The 17,434-nt window shown below is 48.4% G+C and overlaps 1 protein-coding gene across 1 annotated transcript; it reads right to left on the reverse strand.

Moving 5' to 3' along the window:
• Positions 1-5,449: 5,449 nt before the first annotated feature.
• LOC135913921 (uncharacterized) lies at positions 5,450-16,545 on the reverse strand. The gene is made up of 3 exons (XM_065446613.2): positions 16,149-16,545; positions 13,975-14,133; positions 5,450-5,940 (listed from the first exon to the last, which is right to left on the reverse strand). Exons 1-3 carry the CDS (start codon positions 16,428-16,430, stop codon positions 5,617-5,619), a joined length of 765 nt encoding a protein of 254 aa, XP_065302685.1. The 5' UTR covers positions 16,431-16,545; the 3' UTR covers positions 5,450-5,616.
• Between the last annotated feature and the right edge of the window lie 889 nt (positions 16,546-17,434).

The following is a 17,434-nucleotide window of genomic DNA, read 5'->3' on the forward strand; positions in this document are numbered from 1 at the left end:
CACAGGAGCCTTCAGAACAAGTCTTACACAGAGTTTGTACGTGGAACCTATTGAGTGGTTACGCCACCTGCAAAGAACACATATAAGTTTCGCATGCTTCCTCAAAGTTCAATCTGATCCTGAACACCCATGTTGTAAAACCATTAATGAGTTGACGCCTGCCACACAATTTCAGAACCGACCTTCAATGAGAAAACCTTTCTCACTAGACGTGAGCAAGCTGCAGAATGAGCAAATGAACGTCCCACTACATGTGCAGCCAATGATAGCTACAACAAGGCTGTTGCCGCCGTAACTTACAGAATGCGACACGTGCTTTATCGAAGTTACAAAGCATGCTCGAGAGATGCACATCCGTATGCACTTTGTAAAACTCCAGTCGAAATACTCCTGCCCAAAATTTTATTACAACGCATCAAAGTTACCTAATGGCGTATCCTACGCGGAAGTCAGGCCATCCTTCTCGGAACACAATATTTTGCACGCAGAAACGAGCATCTCTACTGTAGAAGCTTACGCATTACTTTCGGCTGTAAAACAAATAAAGACATTAAAACTACAAAAAGCTGTTATATTTACAGACTCTGTAAGCATAGTAAGAACTTTAGTGTCTTTACGGAAACATAATATTCCAGTAGTTAATGACCTTTACTCATGTTTGTGTACTATCTAGGCATCTCAACAACATATCGTAGTATGTTGGTTGCCAGGCCACAGAGGCATAGCGTGCAATATGCTTGCAGACAAACTTGCTACATCGATAACAACGAGACCCTGTAACACTACCATAGCTATCCCTCCCACAGGCTTGAAGCCTTTCTTGCACAGGACGCTGAGAAACCTTTGACAATCCATTTGGGACCATGAAACCTCTAATAAACTTCATTTAATTAAGCCACACGTAAGAAATTGGCCTTCGGTAAAAAAACACGACGTACTGATGTCATGTTCTGTCGACCGAGAATAGGACACGCATGCGGTACTTATTCTCACCTCCGGACTGGTAGTGAACCTCCCCTCTCCTGAAGGTGTGGTTAGACACTGACCGTCCTCCACGTCTTGGTGCGATGTCGGGAAGCACAAGCTAAACGATAAAAGCACTTTCCTCTAGCATATCGATGCCGCATTTCCCTTCATTCGGTATTGCTTCTTGGAACAGAACCAATTTTCGATAACAAATCAGTGTTTAATCTTTTACAAGAAGTCGATTTATTGCGTGTTATAAGCCCACGGTATTCGTAGCCCATCTTCTCACGAGAGGCTGATGCTGCGAGGTAGCGACCTGCATGGCACATGCCTCTGAACCCTTGTGCTTAAGGGCCTTGGTGAGGCAGTAGTTCTACTTGTAGCGACATGATTTAGCACATAACCTCTTCGTAGTACATCGTTTCCGCATAGCATATGTCACGCATCATTGTCTAGTGTTATTACGAATATATTTACGCACTTTCCAAAGAATATTTTAGGCCTCTATGCAGCCATGTTTCATCCACTTCTCGATGATCATTCGCGGAGTCACGGACCAGTACCTGCTACCCACCAGAGTCAGACGCTCCCCGACCAAAGCTGAGCTTCTGCTTTATAGAGAAGAAAAAAGGCGGCAGACCCAAGGGCTGAAACCGGTCTCGAAAAGTGACGTTCATTTGTTCACTCGGAGCGGTGACCCGATACCCAGTGTCGACACCATCAATGTCCTGGGTATGTTCATCGAATCACGCGGCGGCAACGGCACTGCGTTGAGCAAGATAACGGCGAAGACCGACAATGCTTTTCACCTCATGCGAAGTGTCCCGAACAGACATCGTGGCCTCAAGGAGGACAACCTGCTTCGGCTCATCAACGCCTTTGTGCTGTGTCATTTCACCTACACGGTGGCCATGCACAATTGGCTTAGAGCCGAGCGGGAAAAGCTTAATGCCCTCATTAGAAAAGTCGTCAAGAGAGCCCTCGGGCTGCCCGTCAGAACGCATACCGAGGACCTCCTTCGGTTCGGCATACACAACACCATGGAGGAGATAGCCGAGGCTCAGGAACGGGCCCAGCTAACTCGGCTGTCCACCACGCCGGCCGGCAGGCGTATCCTCGAGGAGATCGGACTCGCACCCACCAAGAACTTGGCTGAAAACACCCAAATCCCCAGAGAAATAGGAGAGAAGATCGTGGTCACCCCTTTGCCCCGCAATGTTCATCCCGTTCACAACGGAGGGCGTCGCAAGGTAAGAGCATTGAATATACTAACAAAATCGCAAATAAACAAGGACAAAATCGCAGCAAGCTTCGTGTACGCAGCTGCATACCGAGACGGCAAGGCTTTTGCGGTTTCCGTCGTTGACACGCTGGGCAAAGTCATCAACTGTCCTTCCATCCGGACGACGAACCCAGAAGTGGCCCAGCAAGTGGCCATTGCGCTCGCCATACAAGACGGTCGGAGAGAAAGGGCGTATAGCGATTCGAAAATGGCCGTCAGGGCATTCCAGCAAGGCCGGGTAGCACGGGAGGTAATTCCAATTCTGAAAGGCGCCAAACACGGCGACACCTCCATACACTCCATCCTTTGGTTCCCTGCCCACGTAGGGCGATTGAGAGGGTTTCTCTGAACATAAGCGAGTCTACCCACGAGGCTGCGCGTGGCTTTACCGACCGCGCTGCCCTCGCATCGGGCGATTCTCTCCCCGGACACAGAGACGCTCCTATCACGCACAATGAACTTACTAAATTCTTTTATTTCGAAGGGTTTTCCCGCCGCCTCACTCCAAGCTAAGCAGGCCGCAGGTGGTCATGCTCAGACTCTTGCAAACGAACTCCTACTCAAGTCCAGCGTCTTTTAACAGCATATATACCGAGATTTATATGAATTGTTCTTGCGTGACCTGTGGTGAGGTTGCTACTTTGCCTCATATGCTCTGGAAGTGCGGGTCACTGGGCCCGAAGTTCAAGGAAGAGTGGGACGCGCTCCTGCGAAGTCCCGTTTTTGAGGACCAAATCCTGGCCAACCAGCGCGCCCGCGATCGGGCCGGCAGGCTAGACCTGTCAGTCCCGTCGTGAGATTAGCCGGGTGTTCGTTTTATCGCGTTTTGCTGGACCCAATAAAAGTTCACTCACTCACTCACTCACTCACTCACTCACTCACTCACTCACTCACTCACTCACTCACTCACTCACTCACTCACTCACTCACTCACTCACTCACTCACTCACTCACTCACTCACTCACTCACTCACTCACTCACTCACTCACTCACTCACTCACTCACTCACTCACTCACTCACTCACTCACTCACTCACTCACTCACTCACTCACTCACTCACTCACTCACTCACTCACTCACTCACTCACTCACTCACTCACTCACTCACTCACTCACTCACTCACTCACTCACTCACTCACTCACTCACTCACTCACTCACTCACTCACTCACTCACTCACTCACTCACTCACTCACTCACTCACTCACTCACTCACTCACTCACTCACTCACTCACTCACTCACTCACTCACTCACTCACTCACTCACTCACTCACTCACTCACTCACTCACTCACTCACTCACTCACTCACACTAGATGATCATTCATATTATTACAACCACATATGTTTCGTTATAGTGCACCCAAATCTGAGTATAAGTGCAGTTGTACTGTCTGTGTTACGGAAATTATAAGAGGTTATGTGAAGAAGCAGGAATAAATGACAAAGTAAAAAGTAAAAATAAGAACGAAGACTGTAGTTTAACGCAAATTCTGTCCTGTACAGACAATTTATTTTCTAGTATACCTCTTAACGTTCGAGTCTTGGCTCGTCCAAACTTTTGGTTTGTGGCTCTGAAGCCGCGCCACATCCCTCTTCCCCCTCCGCAAGCCTGTATTATGAGGTAATCAATGTCATCGCGTTCTAATTACATTAAATTATAGATTATGGGAAACCATGATCTGAATAGGAGGCCATGATCTGATTAGGTTGGGGGACAGAGAGCCTCGGAGAGGTGGCGTCTGAAACATGTGAATATCTCTCCACTTGAGGCAACGGCATCCTGGGATAGGGATGCCGACCTCCCCCCCCCCCCCCCCATCGGACGATTCTACTTTCGACTCACTTGTATAAATGAAGTTCATTATTCCTCCGCCTGTAGGACATCACCGTATTCTCTCAATTATATATATAAACCACGCATTGAAACAATAAACAACGTTATATGTACTGAACGCGTCTACGAGGTTGGCAACTACATTGTACCATGCGCATATATATATATATTGCTACGGGGTAGTATTCCCAATGACAAAGCGCCGAGAAGGAAGCCGACGAAGACGACGTTTGGAAGCTAGCGCGGGCTGTTGCCTCTTGGTCAACTGCGGCGTATTGCCTTGTAAATATACTTGTAAATAGCTTTACTTCGGTGTCTTCCTACGTAACATATTTGGTGGAGGTGGACGTTCCCTGTACCTCGTCACGGAGCTTCGCAGTGGACGGTACGTCGAGCCTACCTTCATGGCTCCCGGCGACGCCAACCCGACTCCACCGGCTCCGACACCTGCTGCCACTTCGACGACCTACATCACCCTCTCCGCTCCCCGTGATCCTGGCGTATTCTCGGCAAAAGATGGGGAAGACGTCGAGGACTGGATCAGCCTTTACGAACACGTCAGCCGCAATATATATATATATATATATATATATATATATATATATCAGTTCAAATAAAATAGCTCTTGAGAAGGCGAATTGTTTCCTCTGCACAATTGGTACATACTCAACACAAAGGCGCGCTCAAAAATTGTGGTTTGCACAATATGCGTCTAGAAAGTGGTTTACAATGTAAGAAAACTCATGCATGTACTGGTAAAATGCATGTTAACTGTCACACTATATTTAGATGTCTTATTGGAGTGAATCAAAGATAGCAAAATAAAGTACAATTACTTTGTTGGGAATGCGGGTTACGCAAGTCAAGAACGAAATATTTCATGTATATATAGCATTGTACGTGCCGGTGGCTGTCACCCAACGAGGAAGCTCCGAAGAAAAGCAAGACGGGAACATTCGTGCTGATGCCAAGCGTGCTTATAAGGACTTCGAGAAACCTCCGCCTTGGTGGAGGATATTGTAGGCAAGCAAGTAGAACACGGTCCAAGTGTTTCCGGTTTACACAGAGAGCGTATACTACAGAAGCATTAATTTATAACTATAGCCTTTCTTTTCATAAAGCCAGCTATCAGGACGCCATGCGCGAGGACTTCGTGTAGCACACGAGACAGCCTATAGTTTGATACACCACGTGCTTCTTTTTTGCTAAATATAGATGACTGCTGGCTTTCGTGGCAGAACCGAGGCAGAACCACCGCGTTAGAGGCCACGGACCAAGCTGGTCCTCCAATATGGCGGCTAAGATGATGCCGCTGCAACATTATATATACATATCTTCGACAAAACAGCAGACAGGAGGCATTATTCATCTATAGCCAATGGCTTTCCAAATTTCTTTCGACAAACAAAACTATCACCGCCCTAGCGGCGGTAATTCGCGTTGTACACAAGATAGCGCAGAGTTTATCGACGCGCCGCGTGCTTTCCTCCGGCGCGAGTAGGTCGAGGAAGGCGCGTGCCAGCACTCTCTACCGAAACAACAGCCTGAAGTGGCGCGTGTCGTTGCCGGCGTCGGTGAACAGCGTCGGCACACCGGTCGCCGCTGGCGCGGGGATGCGCCCGTGCTCGAGGGGCGACTGGGTGCCGTTGTCCTCGGCGGCGGCGTACCAGTGGCGCAGCGCTCGCATCAGCGCCAGCGAGCGTCGGTTGCTCCTCGCCGTGGTGATGGCCAGCGCGACGGCGGCGCCGACCACCATGGTGACGATGGCCGTGACGGTCAGCGACGTCCACAGCGCTTGCTGCCGCCACGCCGTCTGGTGGAGTCCGCGCGCAGCGCTGGAGCCGCCGCTGTCCTGCGTTTTCCAAGCGGAGTGCTTTAGACGACCCCTCCCCTAAGCTTTGCTGACAGTCACTGCTTTCGCTTGGGCGTCGCATTCACCAATGCATATACATTTTTGATTGGAATGACTGATAGCGCCGACTGTAATGCCTGTGGTGCGGAGGAAACTATAGAACATCTCCTGTGCTACTGCCCATCTTTTCAAAACGAAAGACATGACCTCTGCACAGCTCTGAATCAGCTAGATAGAACACCGTTCACCTTGAAGAAGATCTTGGGACCATGGCCTCACATATCGCAGCTACAAAAGGCCACAAAAGCTCTGCTGCGATATTTGAAGGCTACTGGACTGAGTCAGCGTCTGTGACCCGGACTGAGTGACCGAACGATATCCCCAGTGGACTTTCTCTTCTTCCTTTATTCTTTCCGTCCCCTTTTCCCTTTCCCCAGTGTAGGGTAGCCAACCGGGCTCAGTCCTGGTTAACCTCCCTACCTTTCCTTTATCATTTGCTCTCTCTCTCTCACTGCTTTCGACAAAGAAAGGGTAGAATTATTCTGTTAACCTACCATGACTATCCTAGTATGCCAATAGCTGGAACGCGTCATGCATAAGGTATGTGCACCGCAGCAGGATATCTCTCTCACGCTTCCTTCTAGAAACGCTGCGCCTTCTGGCGGCGCCGCCATGAAGCTCGCACAAACCAAGGTGAACAACACAATGACCCAAGTTGGCGTCAAAGAGGTTCTTCGAAGAGCGGCACACACCCATGTGAAGAGCGGCCCGGAGTTCAGAGTGCATTGTGCTTTATAGAGATCGGCCCACATTTTTAGACCGCAATATCTTCGGTATTGGCCCGCCTTTCTCGTGGGATGGCTAGATAGCCGGAAAGAAAGTTGGTTTGCGAGTGCCAAGAATGCTATTCGCATTAAAAGTTTATTACTTCACGTAAAAATTAAATTATTCGATTTTACTTGTGAAAACCATGATATGATTATGAGGCACGCCGTAGCGGGGGTTCGGCATTAATTTTGACCACATTGGATTCTTTACCGCGCACCCGATGCTCAGTAAACGGGCATCCTTTGCATTTCGCCTCCATCGAAATGGTGCCGCCTCGGCCTGGATTGGATCCCGCGCTATCGGGCTTACCAGCGCAACGCCAAAACACTATGCCACCACAGTGGGTATACTTCACATACAGTTCAAATACAATAGCAGGTAACTAAAATTAAAATCTAGTGCTTTACGTGCCAAAACAACGATACGAAAACGAGGCACGCCGTAGCGGGGGATTCCGGATTGGTTTTGACCACCAGGGGTGTCTTTAACGTGCACCCACACGAGCGTTCTTGCGTGTCGCCTCCATCGAAATTCGGCCGCCGCGGACGGGTTCGATCCCGCGACCTCGAGCTCCGCAGTGCAGCGCCATATCCAGTGGGTGTACTCGAACCCGCGGATCCCATGCTTGAAGACAAAGGAATTAGGACGTCGTAGTGACGACGAGGGCATGCCGACAATCAGGTGACGGCACCAGTATTACTACGACTGAGTTACAGCTATGGAAGGACCCCGATGGCACTACGACGATGCAACGAAGAAGAAGGAATGACGACAACTCCTCGGTGCGACCTCCGAGATTACGCGTCACCTGCGGCGGCTCGCATTGCACTGAAAAATCTCGGAGGCAACGTGCTAGCTTGCACTTAGTCTGCTAACAATCAGGGCCGGAATTCACTAAGCTGCGCTGTTCGTACGCAATTTCTTAGCCAAAAAGTTCTTATGGTACGTTCACACTGAGGAATCCGGCGTCTACAGCGAATGGAATTCTCCTGCCGCCGAAAATCGCGTCGTTCACACCGCTTGCGCACCGCGCCGCCGGAAGGACATACAGCGCCATCTGTCCCATAAAATGCTAACCTCCATCAAGCGTGGGATGTCCCGGATGTTCGCGCGGCTCGAAATTGCGCAGCAGTTGTCTCCGCTCGCGTCGAGTTCGTGTGTTTATGTTGCGCGTCCCCACCATTGCTTGAAAAGACAATGATGAACCCCGAGCAAGAAGAGGCAGTACTGCTCGGCCTGTTGGCAAACACCTTTCTGGCGATGCATGACGCGCAGAAGCATTCGCCGAAGAGACGGCGGCAGCGGCGTTGGTGGGTTCGCCCACCAATCTCGCGACCGATGTTGTGCCACAAGTCGTCCTTCTGCACGTTGTCTTTGTGCTTCAAGTGGCGCTTATCGTAGAGGACTGGGTGGTTGCGCACCAGTTCGATGTGGATGTCGCGGCGGACTTCGATGACTGCGACAACTGCGACATGACGTGAGACTCGGCCGCCATCTTTGGAAGTTCTGTTTCGCGCTCCCCGATTGGTCAGCGCCGCGCGGCGGCGAGGCGATCCGGCGGCAGCTGCCGCAAAAATCGGTACGGGAGCGATCGGCGCGGAAGGGGCTTTTCCGGCGGATCTCGCCGCCGCCGAACTGGGTTCCGCCGAACTGGGCGCCGCTCCAGACGCCGAATGTCTCAGTGTGAACGGGGCATTACCCTGAAATAAGGGTGCAACCAAAGTGGCAGCGCATTTAACTTATGGCGTCATATGAGGGCAAGGAGGAAGCAAAGCTCGGGTAAAGCGACAAGATACGAAAAGTGCGGTCAACTGACAGCATGATCGCACATCACTCATATATAGTTGAGGCTACATTCTTACGGCTAATCACTGCACACCCCTGTATTCGACAGCTTCCTTTTCCGGGGCGTCTGCTACAACGCCGACTGGCACAACCACGCTCGCCCGTTCAGCGCACCGCCGTCAGAACAACTGCGGTGAAAAAATTATGGGGTTTTACGTGCCAAAACCACTTTCTGATTATGAGGCACGCCGTAGTGGAGGACTTGGAAATTTTGACCACCTGGGGTTCTTTAACGTGCACCTAAATCCAAGCACACGGGTGTTTTCGCATTTGGCCCCCATCTAAATGCGGCCGCCGTGGCCGGGATTCGATCCCGCGACCTCGTGCTCAGCAGCCCAACACCATAGCCACTGAGCAACCCCGGCGGGTAACTGCAGTGAAAGTGTTACGCATTCTTCTCATATTTGTGCGAGAGGCACTGGTCCCACGGTGAGATATTTGGCGCAGAAAGAGACGCTCAGTTGGAGCAATTGCACGCCATGAGTGCCAGGCTAATCCTCCCTGTACTCTGTAATCCCCGTGACCCTGTAATCAGTGACCAGCACCTCCACCACCGTATCACAAAGCGACTAAATACATTTATTTCGATATTAATTACGAAAATGAATTAAAGAAAAAAGCTGCATAATATATAGCTCGTATGGCCTCAACGCAAAGGGCCCAGCACCCGCTCGTTTATCGGTATGCTGTGCGATCACGTTGCACATGGTTGCAGCTACGGTTCTAATGCCACGCATAGGCTCAATTCCAGCTCCCTCAGGAGTTGCTATCATCTAAGGTATTGGTCGACGATGTCGTCAACGGCCAAGCGACGACGAAACACGCGCTTCCTTCGCGTAGGATCACTGTCGAGGGCACGGAGAGCTATGAAAGCAGCACCAAAAAAGAAAGGCCGAAAGAAGCCGGGGCTACAGACACATCCAGATTACGACGGAAAATTTCACTACGTAACGTCCACACCTGCAAGTTTCGCTGCCTATCACATCGACGTCGTATCAGTGTTCATCGCTTCTTTTTGGCTTCTCTTCAGCTGAGAAGACGCGATGATGCCTCACACCGGGTCAGGAGTTTGCTTTGCAGGTTCAGGCGGCCGCATTCTGACAGAGCTGCAATACAGATACTGCGGAATACTGTAGATCGCTGGGATGTGCCTTCGTCGTGATCTGGACTTAAACAGATGATGATGATGATGATGATGGTACTTTTAGTCATTTATTACCAATTTAACCAAAGTGAGAATTCGTTGTAGTTTTGCTGTAAAAAAAAGAAAAACAGCCACTGCGGTGGCGTTCGGGGACAATGACCTTCGAAGATACTTTCGCGAAATTTCACGTTACCGTTACGGGACGCGTCGCTATCTACGGGTGACTGCGTTCCTGGCGCCGTGCTAAAGCAGTCTGCCTGGCGCTGTACCAAGGATGCTGTCACTACTGTGTGAATGCGGCTAGTCACGCGAAATCTCGCGAAAGTATGCGATGATGCTCGCGCAAGAGTATGCTAGGCGCGCACGCGCTAAATTCGCTGCTTTCCTGACACGGCGCTGACCAACGTGGCGTTCGACGCTCGAATGAAACTAATAAAAGCTTCGGAGAGCTGTAGACCCATTCAGACTTTGAAAGACTAGAAGGATAATGCAACCTGTAAAGCACACTAAGGAGGAAAGAAGGTCAAACCGACTACTAAGTAGCTTCTATTTGGAAGTTACAGCACAAAAATTTGACAACCTGTACCCTTTTGAAGGTTACCCATGACCAGGGCGCATCTTACTTCCAGGTACAGTGAAAGAAAAATATATTTTCTTGCAGCGTGCATGTATAAGGGCCTCATTCCAACGTGTTCCAGTAGTGACGCATTGATCAGGGTGGAGGCCCTTGTCACAAACAGTTCCCATATTTACGAACAGCCTTACTTCTCGCCCACTTCTGGAGCGCCACAAAGGAAAACTATTTAAGAGGAAGCTTTAGCTCGGGTCCAACTCCGACGCGGCCTATTCAAGTACATGTAAAAACGCAAAAACGTTTTTCTGAGATTACCCCAGGACCGATTTTGATGAAATTTGTTGCATATAAAAGAGAAAGTTAAATTCTAGTGACTGTTGGAAGCGGAATTTCGATTTAGGGCTTGAACTTTCTTAAAACGATTTTCAAATATTCGACCGTTCGAAAAAAAATAGAAGCACGAAGTTCACAAATTCATAGCTCTGCATCAAGAACTGATATCGCGGTTCTGTAAACGGCATCCATTAGATCATTCAAAGCGGACAAATGCAATATGTCATTTTACATCTTACGTGAATTTGTTACGTTGCTTACAACGGTTTTGCAAAAGTTGTAATTACATATTAATAAAATTTTTTTAGATTCATGTGTAAGACGTCAAATTTGTCCGCTTTAGATGTGCTATTAGGCACAATTCACAGAATTGCGATATCATTTTTCCTTGCTGAGTTACGGAGTTGTAAACTTGATAGTTTCATTTTCTGAAAATTTGCGATTTTTGCCATTCTTTAATACAAAATTGAAGCCGTAAATCGAAAATTCGAAACCAACAGTCCCTAGATTTAAAGTTTTTCTTTTAAATGCAACAAACCTCGTCAAATTTGGTACAGTAGTTGCCGAGAAAAACGAATTCTGCTTTTACATGTATTTAGATAGGCGCACCGGAGCTAAAGCTTCCTCTTGAGGCGATATCATTAAGGGTCCCGTGTCGCATTAAATCCGGTGCTGGCGGTGACGTGCCCAGCCGACAAAATAATCTCGAACCACGCATTCGGATTCACGCAGGCCTTCCGCGCGGCGCATAGGCGTTACTGAACTAAGTGAATGTTTCAAAGTAAAATGCGTCAGAAAATTTGCAAAGTGCGATTTACACACAACCTACAGACGTGGTAGCGTTGGATTGTAGTTTGAATATACGAAAAAAAGAACATAATTCTGTTACGCGAAAACCCAAACACAAACCCCTTTTAACGCGACAGCGTTTCCGAGCTGCCGTTTGATGTCTGTCTTAGTAGGAGCTGCGCTACCCACTCAGTTCCTAGCAATACCATCAAAAAAAAAAAAACCTGCAACCACAAAGCTCGCCTTCATGCACATATCGTTCGCCGTCAATTTTTCCAGGAAAACGTTAAGGTTATATAAGCTGCGGTTGCCGGGAAGCGAGAGAAGCAGTCGGGGATCTTTGAATGCTATCGCGTTCCAAAGCTTAAGCGCCCTCCAAAATTTCGTGCGCCATCTGTAATAATGAAGCTCAAGTTGTACTCACTATGCGAAGGACGAGTTAAAGCTGAAACGCTGTTAAAGAACCCCAGGCGACTGACTGCAGCCGCCCGTGTCCCGGCTAATCACAATAACTCGTCACATGAGGCCATATTACAAAAAGGGTGCGCCAAAAACAGCAGTGAGTGCCAGATTTCTGGGTTGAGCTGCTGATTAACTAAGGAAGCCAGATCTTGTGCAGTGTGCGGACGCGAACAGTAAAGAAACCATGGCCGGAACACTCCTAAATCGCACCTGATTTTTTTTTCCAAGTTCTATTTCAGCCTTACATGGCCGATTTACATAATGCATTTACGATGTATTTTCGACGCGACGACGCTTGCATGGCGTCCAAGCGTCCACTTTAAGCGGCACACTGACTGCGCTGTAACCTTGCGCGACCCTGCGCAGCTTTCCGCAATTCCAGCCGATACTATACGCGCTAAGTGACTATGCGCTAAAACGCATACATCGTGGGGCATTCACCTGACATAATAACACTTGCTTGGTGCGTAGCTTAAAATTGTACCCGCCAATGCAGGGCGACGCTGCGACAGAAGTATGTGTTCATCTTAAAACTTTCTGTGCACAAACAAACAGCGACGAAGAATAGAGGCAACAAAAAACAAATTCTTCGTCCAACAACAAATTCTTCGTCCCTGTTTGTTTGCGCACAGAAAGTTTTAAGATGAATCTGTTCCAACTAGGCCGACTCGCAGTTATGCTTGAAGTATGTGGGAAATAAACTATACATGGCTGTGGTTTCCGACATGGAGCTCATGTGACGACACGGTGCAGACCCATTCGACAGCCGTTCGGCACACTCTCCCTGCTTGTAGCGCATAATTGCTTGGAAAACTCAAGGAGAGGAAGAGCAAGGGAGAGAGAAAAGTCCATCGACACGATGTGTGTCGCATTTATTTCTGTCGCCGGAGTACAATGACGACTGTAACGCCTGCTGTCACTTGCCAGAGGTCGGCGCTGGTATAATGCGACGCGCGAGACAACGATTACGGTTTACTAATAAGAAATAACAAAAAAAAGTAAAGAAAGGAAAGCAAACAAATGTTTTCTATTCGAACTGCTACACGCAAATGGTTGCGGCCGGAACATCTCTTATCAGCTTCGCTGTAAAATTAAATCTCTACAACAAACCCGAACTTCTTCGGTATGTGGTAATATAGAACTGTAGGTTCCTAAGAAGTATTTTTTTATCTTCCATGGGTGGCATAGCCAGGAAATTTTTTTTCGAGAAAGGGGGAGGGGATTGCGCATGCACTTGACCGCCGTTCTTCCCCATTGCGCGATCTGGTAAGCTCGAGAGAATGGGCCTGTTTTAATTTCGTCGCCGTTACTAAAGCGACGGACTGCTTTCAGAGGCTGTGAACAACCGTAACAAATTCACAAAATCATTTGACTTTTTGAATAAAGCAAGTTGTTGATACTGAAACCGACAGGCCTTCGCAATTACAGGTAAATGAGAATCTTAGGCCTTAGCTGCAAATAAATGTGTTAAGCATTGAAGCAGGGCCAAGGTAAAGTAATTGTGTGAGTATCAGGAACAGATTGACTTCTAAGTCCCGTATACAAAAGCAGACTTCGATGCGAATCTCTCCCTCGGTTCCTACGAGTAGGGGGTCTTCATGCGAGCTTGCGTGCAAGCGTCCACCTCCTATAGTGGAGAACATGCAGAGCCACCCTTTTGCTGATAAATACACTACTTTTGCATAACGCTCATCGGTGAATCCTACGACGTATCTTACACACTCAGACACGGAATCCGCGTAGCAACGAAGTTCTGGCAGTCAGGCATCACCTAGGCTATTTCAGTCGAAGCGCGTCGCTGCGATAAAATATCCAAATAGGGTGCATCGATAGCAGTGCCGGAGAGAGGCGGTACCATCGAGGCGCCGCATTATCCAAAGTCGAGGTGAAGCGCCCAGTGGAGGACTGTCCTCATCAAGGGACAGTGGCATCTAGGCCACTGTGAGTCATTCACGCGTGCTTATAGCCCACGTGCGAACGTCCTTGAAGCTACGCGGCTGAGACGCTGCGTCGCTATAGAGCTGTGCTAAGAAAGGCAGGGACAACTGTGCTGTCTTGCCTGTAGACTGCTGTTCGAGTGCGTGGCCACCAGGACAATGCGAGGCTTCTTCCGCGACAGCACGGGAGAGGCCAGCGGGCTCCTGCTGGCTTCCCAGCTGGAACAGAAACGCGGACTGTCGTAGCTGGACCGCAGGGCTCGAACATGTGCCTCCAGATCCTGCGGCACGTCGAGGAGAGAACCGTCAGCGTGAGCTTGGCAAATGAAGAGTTAGCGAAACTTATCGAGATAGTCGATGTCGAATCCTTGCTATGTACACCAGGCGGATAATTGGGTTTAAGGCGAAGTGCTCAGGAAACACGGCATTGCAGCGCGTATAGGACAAGACATATGTTCGCACAAACAAAGCTCTGACACTTGGCTTGTGTCCGATCCTGAGCACTGCTTACTTCGTGCGCCCATTCGCTCACCTCGCTTCGCATAACGATAAGCTCACCTGCTTACCGTTTATGCGGTTTTCGTGAATCGCTCTCTGGCGAGCTTGTGCGCACAGACCCTCTGTTCAATTTCTATTAGCGCAGTTGAAATGTTCACAGCAGTAGTGTTCCACACAGAATTTCAGCAGTGATTTCACTGGGGCTTTCTGAACAACAACTCGAACGCGGCGGGTAAAACGCGCCGCCATTTCACAGCTCGTACAAAGTTTAAATGTTTTACTAACTTCTGTAGAATTTTAATAGACTGGCTGTATATTCATGGTTTTGCACGTTTTGTCTATTATTCTGTATACATGTTTCGTGAACGACCAGCTTGAAGGCTTACGGAAAAGAAGTTAACACAGATCACACTCTTTCAGGATGGTCAAAAGGACTGCTATTTATGAAGAAAAAGTAAGCTACTTGAGGTCTGTGAATAATTTGTAGTCAAGTTCGCTCATACGGAGTTTGGTTACGCACAAAGTGGTCAAATGACTTACTCTGACCCCCAAATGGTCCATGACCTCACTAGCGGTCATGTATAAAATGCACAGTTTCCCACAATTCACCAAACTGTGCGATGGCGATGACAATAAGGATAGTCGATTCTGTCGATTCCGCCGGTCGATTTAGGGTAGTTATTATTTCCTTTTTCTTAATTCGGTGGTCAGAAGGTGCGTGTGTTTAGATCGATCAGGCATAAATATCCGATGTTCCTCCCGTAGTCTGAAATGAAGGGTATAATGGGCCAGCAAAAAACGCGATTTTGTGCCAGTCCTATAAAAAATGTATTCGCTTGTCCATGGAGCCGAAAAAAAAAATCTTGCTCCATTTCGACCGCTGGAATTCGCAATGAGAGTGCAAACTGCGTCGGATTACCAGTTGTCACGCACAGAGGAGTCGGAAAACGAAAAAAAAAAAGGCAAGAAGGTTGGAAGACGAGTCAGCCTTTAGTTGAAGTCGTTCAAAGACAATGTCTTCCAGAACGAGTTTGGAATAAGAATGGGGCGTAGTCATGGGAGGATTAATGACAGGCTTTGGGCGATACCTCCTCTCTTATCTAGAAGGCCTAGCTAGGTCTAGTTATTGATTTTGCCAGCGTCAGACACGTCGATAACTGATGACGTACCGCTAGAAGCAATTGCGGTGATAAACCACTTATAATACTTTGCGTTACAGTGCACTGATGAAGCGCTCCACAGAAAAGAGTGCGGTGTGTGTGTGTTTGCTTACGCTGGAACTGTCAACCATAGATATTCCTAGAGGAATAGTTTATTAGAATGTTCTTAAAGATTAGAGGAAACCTGGTGTAAAATAATTAGAGGGAACCCTGCCACAGTAAATCGCTCAGCTACCATGGTGAGTAGTACCTGGATTTGTCTAACCGTCGACATGAAACTTCAGACGTTCTTGTGGTGTTATTTATTATGCTTTATATTTATAAATCCTGCATAAGTTTTTCTAAACACGCATAGGCTAGGCACATATGCATAATTGCAAATTGTTACATTTACGCCGAAATATTTTGTTGAATATGATCGATTTGCCAACAGCTAATGCTGTTTGAAGCAAGAAGGACGAAGTTGAGGCAAAATCCACGTACAGCCAACCTATCTTTCCTATATTGCCTATCATTCATTTACATGCTGGCTGAACCAGCCTATACTTGCAGCTGCCGTGGATCACTAGCGCCACAGTTACCTCTAGTAAATTTTTGTACGAGAATCTGTGCAATCAACTTCGCATCTTGCACGATACCTCGGGACTGCTGTCGCGTAGGTCGACGTCATCGAAGGGGCTCCGGTCTCCGTCGTCGTAGACTTCGTCGTCCTCGCCGCATCCCCTGCCGTCCACTTGGGCGGGACAGCCCTTGTCCGGCGAGCAGACGGCCAGCGCGGACGTCTCGGCCGTCTGTCCGTCGTCGGTGGCGGCTAGCGTCGCCGCTTCCTCGGACTCGAGACCTCCACGCTGTGCCCGTCCCACCAGTCTGGCGGCCTCCATCCTGCTCTGCTCTGCCTCGACGCCCATGACTTGGCCCATCGCAGCGATCTGTCTCCTGCCGTCTGCTCCTCAGCGCGATGGCGACGATTCGAAAGGTGTTGGTCTCGCGTCCTTAAGATTCGAAAGGCTCGTGCTGGCACGCGCTGCGCCTTCTCGAGACTTACTTCGTCTTCTTTCGCCAACGTTGCAGATACTACGCTGCCAGGGTGCCGACCGTGGGGCGCTTTATTTTATTTTTATCATTTTCCTAGGCTTACGTGTGGGCCTACGCAAAATCTTCCTTATCATTTAGTTGCATAATGCTTCGTTTTGAATATTTGCCTCTACCCCTTATAGTATTTCGTTGGGTGTAGTTTTCAGTAAGACCCGTGCGGCCAATCACCCTCGTGGGTACGAGCCATGCTTCTATGTAACAACAACAACTTCAGGCAGCCTTACGCAGAATGTAAATTTTTTACAAATGCCGTTCCTTCTTTCCACCCCTATTCCCTCCACCACAGTGCAGGGTAGAAAACCAAAAACTCATATCTTGCTAACCTCACTGCCTTTCCTCTCTATGACTATCACTCCGAATAATTGCTGCAGTATAGCCAGTGAGACGTCGACGAAAACATTTCCACAATTGCTGCCGCTTTCCGCCACTCGTACAGGTGCTTCGCCATTTTCTGTTCCACGATATATACTGCGACAATTCCTTTTCGTGTCGACCTCATTCTACGATCCACTCCAACAAACATTTCGCACTGCAACTGATCATCGTCACAAAGGTAAAATTCTGTAGTGTCTCTGCGCTGAGTTTCATTTCCGGGAATACAAAAGAATAAAATCACATTCCCGGCACGGTTGTTGCGATTGAAGACTACGCACAGTTTTGGACGGCCATGGTAAACGTTACCCCAGGCTTCACATTACACATTCATATTTCTGTTATTTTTCTTTATCATGTTCTTACCCACTTCCCTCTGTAATACGACTGGTCTACAAGGTAACCAAAATAGTATAAAATAGAAAAACTACACATCTACCAAATAAATCGTGCACGT

Source organism: Dermacentor albipictus, chromosome 5 (genome assembly GCF_038994185.2).
Source record: "Dermacentor albipictus isolate Rhodes 1998 colony chromosome 5, USDA_Dalb.pri_finalv2, whole genome shotgun sequence".
Taxonomy (NCBI): Eukaryota; Metazoa; Arthropoda; class Arachnida; order Ixodida; family Ixodidae; genus Dermacentor; species Dermacentor albipictus.

Excerpts from the sequence above, each read along its gene's own strand:
- LOC135913921 (XM_065446613.2), bottom strand. The coding sequence starts at position 16,430 with ATGGGCCAAGTCATGGGCGTCGAGGCAGAGCAGAGCAGGATGGAGGCC. Across the intron at positions 14,134-16,148 it reads TACGCGACAGCAGTCCCGAG|GATCTGGAGGCACATGTTCG; the intron begins GTATCGTGCAAG and ends GACGTGCCGCAG. Across the intron at positions 5,941-13,974 it reads ACTCGAACAGCAGTCTACAG|GACAGCGGCGGCTCCAGCGC; the intron begins GCAAGACAGCAC and ends TGGAAAACGCAG.